The sequence below is a fragment of the Delphinus delphis genome, chromosome 19, assembly GCF_949987515.2.
Source record: "Delphinus delphis chromosome 19, mDelDel1.2, whole genome shotgun sequence".
Lineage (NCBI taxonomy): Eukaryota > Metazoa > Chordata > Mammalia > Artiodactyla > Delphinidae > Delphinus > Delphinus delphis.
Window position 1 is genome coordinate 45,469,309 of NC_082701.1, and position 12,064 is coordinate 45,481,372.

At 53.1% G+C, this 12,064-nt stretch overlaps 1 protein-coding gene across 1 annotated transcript; it reads right to left on the reverse strand.

Annotated features, from left to right (window-relative positions):
- Positions 1–384: 384 nt before the first annotated feature.
- LOC132414714 (trafficking regulator of GLUT4 1) lies at positions 385–11,486 on the reverse strand. The gene is made up of 3 exons (XM_059997506.1): positions 10,860–11,486; positions 1,868–2,010; positions 385–475 (listed from the first exon to the last, which is right to left on the reverse strand). The coding sequence occupies exons 1-3, from the start codon at positions 11,244–11,246 to the stop codon at positions 385–387; spliced, it is 621 nt and encodes a 206-aa protein (XP_059853489.1). The 5' UTR covers positions 11,247–11,486.
- Positions 11,487–12,064: the final 578 nt, after the last annotated feature.

Below are 12,064 nucleotides of genomic sequence, written 5' to 3' on the forward strand. Positions count from 1 at the left end.
TAGTCTTGCTTGTGGGGCTGGTTTCTTCTCACTCTGGCTGTATGTGCTGCTTGGCAGGTCCCAGGAAATCGTGGGGATGAGAAACCAGCCAGAACCCTGGGGTTAAACTGCCGGGACGTGCATCTGAGATTAAACCACAGTATTCACTGGTTTCACAGTCAATTTCATTTCCTCCCTTCCTTTCTTCCTCTTGCTTTCCCATTTGATGTGGGCTGGCAATGGGGTGACTTGGGGGTTTCCCTCCAAGTTTGTACTTTTGGAGCTGGGGGACAGGTGGGCACTTGGCAGTCACCATCCTGTTCTCCGAGGTACGTGGGGCATGTGGGTGTGGAGCTTTCCAGCGGGTGGGGGCCTGCTTCTGCTAGCACAGCCCCCTAGTTAGGTTTATTTCTTCTGAACTGTAAAGAAAAGAACAGGTATGGTAGAACAGAGCTCAGAACATAGGGTCTTCCGGTCCCTTTTTGAGGATTTGAGTCTTTGTTTCCTAGCGGGAAATGGTACCGGGGTGAGTTGGCTGGGGGCTCCCAGTGGAAGTGAGCTCCTGCCAAGGACAGGACCGGGGCCTTGGTGGTTGGTTCGGAGGTAGGCGCGTGGACCCCTGAGGCTAGAACCACCGCTGCTTGATTATTTTAGTGAAAACCAAACAGTCCCCTTTGCCAATTTGAGTCCAGTGGTTGTCACTTGCCATTGAAAGAGTCATGGCTAAGGCGACAAGCAGCAGCAGAACAAAGAGACTGAGACGTCGGAAGGTGATACTGAGGTTCATACCCTGGGCTAGTGGGTTCCTGCTTCTCAGGCACCTGCACACCTGTCCAACTCAGAGATTATGGAACATGCTTCCGCTCAGACGGATGAAATGGAGGACCTGCCTTTTGAGCCCAGGCAGACTGATTACAGGCCTTAACTCTTCCCTCTCCTACGAGGCCAAGGTTCCCCATAACCCCACGGCTGAATCCCAGGCTTTCTACCCCAAGTTGAAAACTCTGTATTCCAGATCAGTGCCTCCCAAACTCTAACGATTGGGCTGGGAATCTTATTAAAATGCAGATTCTGATTCAGTGGGTCTGGGTGGAGCCTGAGATTCTGTATTTCCAACCCTTTCCTGGTGTCAGCAGCCACGGCTGCTGGCCCATGGAGCACACATTGAGGGGCAAGGTCTTTAGGGGAACAGCTTACGTTGATCACCAAAGGGGCAGAGATGCTTGGAGGCTCCCGATGTGAGTGTGTGACGAGAGGGAAATGGACAACACTGACCTGCATAGCCCAGAAATTCTCAAAGCTGCCTGGGCTCTGTGAGCAGCTGAGTGTCACCTTTGAAAATGGTCGTCCTGCTTGGATAACTTCCCTGGGCCACCTTTGGGCACTCACAGAAGTGTTGCTTCCTGACTTCCAGCACGTGCATGGTTGACTTCCAGTAGGTCCTGGCTGTCTCATCAGGGATGCTGTCTGGCAGGCCCCCAGTTTACAAAGCAGAGTCACATGCATCATCTCAGGTGATGCTCACAAAAGCCTCTGTGCTGGAGGCTTCTTCCTACCGCTTTCGACGTGAAAACCCCGAGACTCAACCCAGGCAGACCCTGGTGCGGGACCCAGGACCATCAGAGCTGAGACTAGAGCTCGTGGCCTCTGACTCCTGGGCACGTGCTCTTCCCACGCCCTTTCCTAGTGATCTGTTCTCCAGGCATTAGAAAGTCAGAAAGCCAACCCCACTCAGCCAGTCCCTGCAGGGGACTGGGTTGCTTTCCTTGAGTGAGAGGGAAAGGCTGTGGCCCACACGTGCTCTTACCCTTCTCCCCACCAGCACCCCTGTCCCAGGGCGCTGGGCCACAGCCTTCCACAGTCCTCACTGAGGAAGCTGGAGTGCGGCTGGGCCTCACCTGCAAAGTTGACAGCCACGGCCACGATGATGATGACGACCCCCAGGATGATGAAGGTGACGCTGAGCATGCCGGCCAGGCGGCCCAGCCTCCGGGCCCCGTCCAGGTCTCCCTGTTGCATGCTACTTCGAGACTGCAGAGAGAAGGTGGCAGAGACCTCAGGAAGGCTGTCCTTGGCAGCCTTGGAGGGGGCCCCTTACTGAGCCCCTGGAACACACCCGGTCCCCACTGCGGCCCACACTCCAGCAGCCTCCATAGGGGAGCGGCAGGGGGCTCCTTCAGGACTCCAGTGGCCAGACCTCTTGAGGAGACCCGTAACTAAGCCTGCCCCTCGCTGGCAGGGGACAGCTGGAAGCATGACCAAGCAATGCAGGGTGTTATCTCAGGACAGTGACGGGCAGGGTGGTATAGTGGAGACCGAGGGCCTGGGAGGGTGGACCAGGTCCAGGCCATGCTGAGCTGGCAGGAGAGATAAGCCAGGCCCCCGCGGACCCCAGCCCAAGGCTCATTCCTACAGCTGCACTAAGGCAGCCCCTGTGGCTTTTTCTATGGCCTGCCATACCTGCCTCTTTTGCTCTGTGAGCCCCCTCTTGCCATAAAAGGAAAGAAATCACTGGCCCTCCCTCTCCCTATATCCCACCCAGGAACCACATCCTTGTTCAACCAAGTCCACTTCCCAGATCACACCAGAAAGGCGAGGCATTTGGGGTTTGAACCAGGAAGGCTGGGGCTGGGGCGGAGCCATGTATGGCTTCACAGGGGCCCCTATCTGATATTTCACTCCTTCTCAGTGAGCTCGGCTTCTCTTGGCCCTATTGAATTGGGTGAAATCAGGTGGGTTAGGATGGGGATGGACAGAGGACATAGGGACAGATAGGATCATGAGGGGTCTGGGGGGAAGCAGTAGGAGGTGTGTCCCAAGCTTCTCCCCCCTCACCACTGCCCAGGCTGGCCTGGGACCTCCAGATTCCTCCAGCTCTAGAACTTGGACTTCTATTGATAGAACAGGCACAGGCAGGAGTCTACTAGGTGTGACGACTTACAAGACCTCAGGCCATTTATTTGGTTATTTATGTTCTGGTTATTGGAGGCTCCTGAGTTCAGCATGGAACCATCAAGTACCTTGACGATGATGGTGACGATGATGACAAAGATGTATTGAGCCCTTACTTTGTGCCGGGCAAGCTTACTGACGACTATGCCTAAGTGGTCTCATTTAGCCTCAGAATCATTCTATGAGGTTGGCAGTGTTGCCCATTTTTAAAGACGCTGAAGTTCACAGAAGTGACACCTCCCCCCTGTTCTCTTCATTGGGGCACCCCCCGTCTCCTGGGTCCTGTCTTCATCTCTCAGAATTCTGATTCCCCACCTCCACCCCGTGGTTCCCTGTGCCAAGCTCCTTCCAGGCCAGTGCCAGCTGCCTGCCCCAGTGTGACCTCACTCACTTTGCCCCAAACCACAGCTTCCTACTTCCCAGATCTGCTCCTTGCCTTGCACTCCGCCTTCCACGTGCTCAAGCCCCAATTATTGGCAACAGCCTGGAGTGTCCTCCCACTGGGTCATAACTCCCCTCCCATCCTACTCTACTAATTAGTTTCCTCTCCTAGTCAATTCCATTGCAACTCTCCTCTCTAGCTTCGCTGCACTTGCCCTAGTTCCAGGGGCCACTTCTCACTCAAGCCATGACAAGAGCCTCCTGAAGGTCCCCCTGGCTCCAAGCTCTTTTCCTCTCCATTCTACTCCCCACACCACCATTTCACCCTATAGATATTCATGCCAGGCATGGTGCTAAGACCCTGGGGTGCAGCGGTGTACAAGAGAGCCCCGGTTCTTATGCTCATGGAGCTTACAGCCTTGGGGGGAGGCTGGCCTCCATTGTGACCACACAAATAAAAGCAAAATTGCAAGTGTGGGTAGCGTTCCGAAGGAGAGGTACCTGGTACTATGAGAGTTTATAAAAGGGGAGAGTCAGGGAACACATCCTGAAGGGAGGACATCTGGACTGAGATATGAGAGATGAGTAAGAATTAAATAGCTTTCTTTTCAAATGGAAGAAGTGTTCTGCGCAGAGAGAACAGCATGTGCAAAGGCCCAGAGGGAGTCCCTACGTGGCAAATACGTAGATGTTCAATAAATCGTTATTGACTGAAGGAAGCAGGCGGGAACTTGACAAAGGCCAGTGCAGCCGGGGCTGAGACAGTGAGGAAGAGGAGGCTGCAGAGGCGGGCAGGGCCAGGCCAGGTAAGGCTCTGCCCATACAGCAAGGAGGTCGGTCCTTATCCCAGAACAGTGAGAGCCAGTGAAGATGGAAGGATGGGGCAGAGGATGGTATGATTGGATGCAGGTTTCCCAAAGACCCCCCTGACTGTAGTGGGGGATCACAGGAGAGCCAGGAGCTGAGGCAAAGTCTCAGAGAGATGATGATGGCTGAGGCAATCACTCTTGTCCAGCATCCTCCACGGCCCCCCACTGTCTGCAGAACAGAGTCCAAACTCAGGTTCGCTTTGCATTTCCTGGTTTTACCCTCTGCCATTCTCTTCCACAACCTCTGGGTCTAGCCGATCTGAACTGCTCAGGGTATGAGCACCGACTTCCACTTGCCTTTGCTCGTGCTATTTCTCCCGCCCACATTCCTGCTCCCCCATAACACCTCAAGTCCAAATCCTCTCTATTCTTCAACAGCTGGCTCCAATGCCACCTCCTCTGTGAAGCCCACTGAGATTCCTCCACCCCCACTGGAATGGTCATAATCCCTAGCATTATTTGAACATTTACCTTGTGCCAGGAACTATGCAAGCTCAAGTCTAGACCTCAGCCTCTCTCTGCTGCCCAGGGACATTGGGGCACCAATCACTCCTTGGTCTTTTCACACTCTCCTTCTTTTTTTTTTTTTTTCACCCTCTCCTTCTTGACTAGATCTTTTTCTCTCCTGTCTTGAAGAAATCCTCTATTTGTCTCACCCAGTTGTAGGCTCCCCAGTGCCTACAGGACAAAATCCAGATTCCGTTTTGTGACAGTTGGGGCCCTTCTTGATCTGGCCTTTCTCCATTTCTCCAGTTGCTTCTCTCACCACACCTGCCTGGTGTTCTGTATTCCAGCTGCATCTCCTCATCTGTAAAATGGCCTAATAACAATCCCTGCCTCGTAGGAGTGGTAGAGGATAAAATGCTCTAATGGACGGCAAGCTCAGGTCACCAAACTCAGGACATCAACACCGAGGCAACATTGGGAGGAAGAGGGAGCAACATACAGAAAGACTGCTGGGATTTCCAGGAATTTCAGCTTCAGAAATCCTGGGGTTACCTTGAATCATTATCCAGGACTCATTCTCAGCTGTAAATATAGCATCAGGGGGAGGGGCAGAGGGTTTAAGATGAGTCCTGCCCCCCATTTTCCAGAAAATGTCTGTGCAGTAATGATTCAGGGCCATGGAGAGAGGCACACAGGTAGTTTCTTGGGTATGAGAGGTGAGGAAGAAAGGTGAGAGGGAGAGAGAATTTTTTTCAGTTATACTGAGCCCAGTCTCACTTATTTATCCGCAGAGCCATCAATCCACGCATCCTTGGATTGATGGAAGGTCGTGCTTGTTCCTTCAAGCCTGAGGGACGCCACTGAAGGAGACACAGTGGGAATGGCTGCATGGGACAGGGCAGACCTGGTTGTGGCTTCTTTGTTGTGTCAGACACTTTATACACTCTATGCAATGTAAACCTCACAACTATTCTGTAAATTTTAGTTTTCCAATCTGTAGAAAGGAGGGATAGTAACTGCCTCTAAGAATAGAGCCCTAATCTTACATGAGAAGTTGTCCACTGCTAGCTGGCACTCATTTCTGAAGTACCCCCCTCCCCAATTAGTTTCCAAATGAAAGATCCATCCCTTGTTTCCAGGGATGGAGGAAAACCCTTCATTTCTTTTTATGAGTAAATTACCAGCTGCTCTGCGTCCCCGTTAGTGACATCAACTTCCTCTTACACCAAATGGCTCAAGTTGAAGGCAACTAATAATAATTGCAGTAATGGTTGTGATGACTGAATTAATAGATCATTTGTGATTGCAATGACTGTGGGAATGGTGAGTGAGAAAATGAATTCAGGTTAATAGATCAGTGAGGAAAGATATTGAAAAAAGTTTGAGTGTGGGGAAAGGACAAGGCGGGGTTGGGGAGAGGATAGGGTGAGAAGGATGCTGATGGGAGCTGCTAGAGGCTGAAACCAGCCAGAGGAGGGTGGCAACAGAGCTTCTCAGGAACGAGCTTTCTCCACCCATGAGGCTCAGGCCAAGGCCTAGCAGGTCTCAGGAGAACTGACAAGATGTGCCAGGGCTGATCAGTTATTGGCCCTTCCACAGAGATCAAGCATCTCCCAGTAGGTCAAGGCAAAAGGATGTGCTTCTCCATGTGCTTCCCAGCACTGTCTCTGCATAGACACAATTGTTTCTGAAATGCCCTGACTACAGTTTAACCCCCCTGTTGCTGGAGAGAGGGGATGGGTGGTGGAGGATCCTGGGGAAGGAGTCAGGGCAGCTGCAGTGGTGGATGGGACGGATTGGCAAGACATAGGGGCTTGAGACCGCAGCTGTTTACCAGCTTATTCAGGAGCATGTCAAGAGGCTTCCCTGGTGGTCTGGTGGTTAGGACTCCGTGCTCTCACTGCAAGGGCCCAGGTTCGATCCCTGATTGGGGAACTAAGATCCCACAAGCCACGAGGTATGGCCAAAAAAAAGAGAAAAAAAGATGTCAATATCTTAAGCCATATGCCTACATACCAGCTGACCGTCAGCCCTGGTCAGGGCTTAGCACTCTTGTTGAGTGAATGGATAAATCATAAATGAATGAGAATGAGCCTGCAACACATCAGTTAAATAATTAAATTGTTGAAAATGCCTAAGTAAGGAAGCGTTGAAGCCACTCTGGGTCTCTGCGTCGCTCCCACATGCTGTAGGAACAACCTACAGAGAAGGGACTGCTCAGAGGCTGCAACCCAAACCACAGACAGGGCCGCCTCCCTTTCCCAAGGCTGTAATGAGGGGTGAGACTCCATTAGATCCAAATTGCTAAAAGCCAGAAATGCCTGTTCACTGGGGGTTTGTCCTGTCCGCTGACGTTGCAGTTTCGTTTAGTATTAATAATAATAGCAACCACTTCCATTTATTAAGCATTTACTATGTTCCAGGCTTTGGCACACACGTTAGTTCATTTAATCCTCCCAACAGCCCTGTGAGGTAGGTGGTTTTATTATACATTTTATAGCTGAGGAGACTGGAGCTAAGGAAGGAGGTTGAATGATTTGGACATGGTCATGTGACTTAAAAGGGCTAGAGATGGGATACACACCCAAGTCTATCTGATGCTTCTTTTATCAACAACTGAAGTCCCACTGCCTGGGGCCCAGCATCCCTCACTGACAGGAGATCTTGCTGGATCGGGGAGCATGGCCATTTCTCATCCTGACCCAGAGGTAAAATGGATGAAGCCAACCTTGCCCTGGCCACCCCAGGAAGCTCACAGGAAGCTGCGGTGCTGAGCAGGCCTGGGCCTGGACACCTGTGATCACAGCTCCTGAGGTAGAGCCCCTGATCCCAGCCCTGGTCCCAGCAGGCCCCTGTCAGAGCTACAGTGGGAAGGACACTGCTGGTCCATTAGTCTTCCACTGATGGAGTGAGTAGGTGGTGGAGAGGAGGCTACTGGGAGGTGGGGGAGAAAAAGAGGGAAGGAAGTAGAATTATTCCCTCCCTGCATAAATGCCTAAAAGGTTTGCGTTTCCTGGGAGGGACACACCATCCTTGTCCCAGAGGTAGATACGGGGGGGGGCCATGAAGAGAACACTGGATTCAGTATCCAGGTGATGTGCCTCTTGCCAATTGTGTGACCATGGGCAAGGCACTGTTTTACATGCCTCAGTTGCCTCATCTGGTAAATGGGAACAATTAGCTAGACTCTGTCAGCCTCATACTAGGGCATGCTCTGCAGACAGTGAGCTCTAGCCAGGCTGTCAGGGCTGTGGGTCTCCTTCTCCCCTGGGGTCAAGGGCTTGATCCTTCACTTGGTAACCAGTGGGAAGACTTCAGATGAGGAGCTCTGAAGTCTGTTGCCAGGACCTGGAGACACCAGCATGGAGACTTAACTCTCTTTCCATACTCTCTGTCTCTCCTTCACCCCTGCTACTGTTTGAGTGGCACTAAGTATTTCAGCTCTAGATAAATAACTGACCCCTCCCTCCCCAGGGCATGGGGGTGTCCTATGAACTAGAAAAGTGAATATCACAAAAAAGTGACTCACACAAATGTTTTGGATTCCCTGTGTATATAAAAGTTACGTTTATACCTTCCTGTAGTCTAGTAAGTGTGCAATAACACTGTATCTAAAAAAGCAATGTACATACCTTAATTTTTAAACACTTTATTGCTAAAAAATACTAATCATCATTGCTCAGCAAGTTGTGATCTCTTTGCATTAGTAACATCAAAGATCACTGATCACAGGTCACCATGACAAATAATAATGAAAACGTTTGACATATTTCGAGAATTAACAAAATGTGACCCAGAGACACAAAGTGAGCAAATGCTGTTGGAAAAAAAAAAGGCGGCGATAGACTTGCTCGATGCAGGGTTGCCACAAACCTTCAATTTGCAAAAAATGCAATAGCGGCAAAGCACAATAAAACGAGGTATGTCTGCTTATAAAATGTCCAGAAGAGGCAAAACCATGGAGACAGAAAGAAGATGGGTGATTGCTCAGGTTTGGGAGGGATGGGGAAGAAAAAAGGCCCTGGAGGTGAGGAAAATGTTTTGGAGGTGAGGAAAATGTTCTAAAGTTGACTGTGGTTATAGTTGCGCTTGTCTGTGAATATACTAAAAATCATTGAATTGTACACTTTAGATGGGTGAATTGTATGATATGTGAATTATATTTCAAAGCTCTAAGAAAAACAACAAACAGGACTTCCCTGGTGGTCCAGTGGTTAAGACGCCATGCTTCCAATGCAGGGGGCACAAGTTCGATCCCTGGTCAGGGAACTAAGATCCCATATGTTGTGTGGCGCGGCCAAAAAAAAAACAACAACAACAACAACAACAAACGTGATGGCTTCCCATCCCCGCCAGGGAGACACTCACCTAATTACTACCATCACGTGATAGCTCTTACTATGTGCTGGGTGCCTTAGCACTTTGTATGGCTCATCTCATTTCACCCTCACACAACTCTATAATTTAGGTGTTATGCTGACACCCATTTTGCAGATGGGAATACTGAGGACAAAAGATGTTTGAGCGACTTGCCCAAGGCCACAGAATACCCTGTGGTTTTGTCTAGCGTGGGTGCTTCTTGCAATGTGTTGTAAGGGTCTGTTTACAAGTTTCTTCCCACTGGACAGGAGGCTCGTGGGGATTGGTGATGGCATCTGGTTTAGCACTGTATTCCCTGCCCCAGGCCCGGTGACCATCAGACCTGACTCAAGAACCTGAGAAGGATGTAGAAATGCACTGGGGGTGGGTTCGGTGGTCTCACAGCCTTGGGCCCAGGTTTCCCTTGACAAAGGCAGCTCCTACCCAGCTCACACCCTGCCACCCCCAGCAGGAGATGGATTCTAGCGAACGTTTTCTCCTGGGTCCTTGTGTGGATTCCCTCTGCAAAGCCTGTCTCTCCTCCTGGGGCTTCTCCCTGTAACCAAGAGGTTGGCCCTGCCCACAGCCACCGGGTGCACCCCTGTGGCCCGGCTCTGCCCCCAGCTGCCTCCAAGAGCAACAGGCAGCACAGGAAGTTCCTCAAAGGCCTGGCCCAGCCCTGGCTCTTCTGCCCACACCAAGTCCCTACCGGTGTCCCCTAAAGCCCTGGCAGGTGGTGCTGGATTTGGTGGGGGTTGGGGAAGGCCCCCCTGGCTGGAGACTGGGCCTCGGTGAAGTGGATAGAGACGTATGAGGAAATAGGGGGTTTCTCAGAGGAGAGTGGGCAGCAGGAATGACCACAGCTCCTGGGGGCTCGATGATGATGACTCAGCAGGGGAGTCACTCCAGAGGGGAAGCAGACAGTGTCTCCCCTCTCAGTGTACTGTCCCCTGCTGCTAACCTCATTCTGAAAGTCATTCCCTGCCAGCCTCTCTCCGTGTCTCTCTCTCACAATCTCCTGGACCGCAGAAGTCACTTGCCAACACGTACCAACATTTTCTGTGGCTCCTCTGTAAGTAGCTCTATCCAGATGACTTGGATTGGAGCTGATCTAAGGTAATTTACTCAAAACCCTAGAGCATGAGTGCGTGGGAAGCAAGGACTAGCCCCCATGCCCCTCCCTGGCCAGGCCAGCCATGCCCTCTGACACACGTGTGTTCCCACCCTTGGCCCAGGCCCCCCCACCCTGAAGACATGCTGAAATCGATGCAAAGGCGAGGCCCAGAGGGCCCCAGCGAGAAGTTACCCCCAGAGGAGCAGCCCTGGGGCAGCCGGGCCCCGGAGCCCTCAGTCCATGGCAGGGAAGCCACTGCCTGATCTTGGAAACCAGAGCTACCAGAGGCTGACAGAACTCCGGGGGGGGGAGGGTGCCTGGCTCCCCTCCTGAGAACATGGGGCCCTGGGACCCCATGCCAGGTGCAACCTCTGCTGATTCACAGCCCCACTCAGGAATGACTCCTTGGGACAACGCCCCCGACCCCTGCAAAGGCAAGACCCCCAACTTGTCTGTATTTCTGTGCAGAATTTAGCTCCAGGTGGCTCTCTGGAATCCCCTTCCCAGCAGGGATGTGTGCAAAGTCAAGCTGTGATGTCCAGGAGCAGAGATGAAGGACAGCAAACAGAAGATCTCCAGGCCCCTGGACCCCTCTCCAAGGGGGAGTAATAGACCAGCTGAGAAGGGGAATCTTCCTCCAAGCCCCCGGCACCCAGCTCTTTTCTCTACCTCCCAGGCAGGGAGACTGGTGCCTGCAGGGAAGCGTGGCTGCTGACCCCAGGCCCAGCCCCTGCCCTGGAACAAAGAGTAGCACTTACCATAATGGAAAAGATGAGGGGGATGAGGTTGAGGGGCCAGATGGGGCAGAAGCAGGAGGTGATGGCAAGGACGAGGTAATCTTTGGGAACTTCTCTGTCCCGGGTATAGGAGGTGGTGGCAATGGAGGATGCCCGCCTCGAGCTGGCCCGGGAGGATGCCTGGGGGAGCGAGGCCTCCCGGTGCCCCTCGGATACCACCTTGAAGGGCAGGCTGTGGCAGCCCTGCTCCAGGTCCAGCGCCCCCGAGGGGGACTTGGACAGCTTCAGGGGCTTGTCATCCTGGCCCCCGACCTTGGTGAGGAGTTTCTCCATCTCCGGCAGGTCCAGGGGTGAGACGGTGCCTGGCTCCTGTGCCGGGGAAAACTGAGGCTGCCCGGGGTGGGCCATGCTGGCCTGGGCCTTGGGCTGCTCCAGCTCCAGGCCGGGACGAGGGCCTCCAGAGGGACCTCAGCACACCATTCCTCAGCCCAGACTCAGGGCCTACAGGTCAGGGGCAGACGTGTCACCCAGGAGAGCAAGGGCCAGCTGGGGGCTGGGAGGGTCAGCCTCTCCGGGCCAGCTGAGTTCAGAGTCTCAGGCCGGCCTACTGCCCCATGGAGCTCCGGGAAGCTGGAGCCTTCAGCTCCATTCAAGTTTGAGGCCAACTTTGCCGATGCTGCTGACAGCACAGATGGGCGGGGAAGCAACAGAAAGCAGCTCGAAGAGCAGAGAGAAGATTGCTGTTCTCCGGAGTGAGGCTTAGACTAAGTCAGGGAGGGTGTGTGTGTGTGTGTGTGCATCACCCAGCCTCCCTCCCTCCCTCCCTGCCCTCCTCAGAGATGCTTTTCAATTCCTCTCTCCCCAGAGAACCACCCAGCAGCATTCTGCCTCTGCCCCAGCCCAGCCCAGCCCAGCCCAGCCCAGGGGGACTTGGGCCAGCCTCTGGCTTCCACTACTGACCCAGGACCTGCTCTTCTGGGTGGGGGCTCTGGATGGGGAAGAAAGACAGAGTGGGTCCAAATGGGTGTGTCTTCAACTGTCACGGGAGACTGAGCCCTCTGCTGCTCCTCTACTGGGGCAGGCTCCCGCTTCTGCTATCTGTTGGGAAACGCTGGCCCCTGGACCTACTGCATCCCACCTCGACCCTGACCTCCAACGCCCAGAGGCATCCAGGCCAGAGCCTGGCTCCTAGCTCCGGGGGGGCTACTACTAGTGTGGCCCCTGGA

Excerpts from the sequence above, each read along its gene's own strand:
- LOC132414714 (XM_059997506.1), bottom strand. The coding sequence starts at position 11,246 with ATGGCCCACCCCGGGCAGCCTCAGTTTTCCCCGGCACAGGAGCCAGGC. Across the intron at positions 2,011-10,859 it reads CCCTCATCTTTTCCATTATG|TCTCGAAGTAGCATGCAACA; the intron begins GTAAGTGCTACT and ends TTCTCTCTGCAG. Across the intron at positions 476-1,867 it reads AACTTTGCAGGTGAGGCCCA|ACTCAAATCCTCAAAAAGGG; the intron begins GCCGCACTCCAG and ends TAGGAAACAAAG.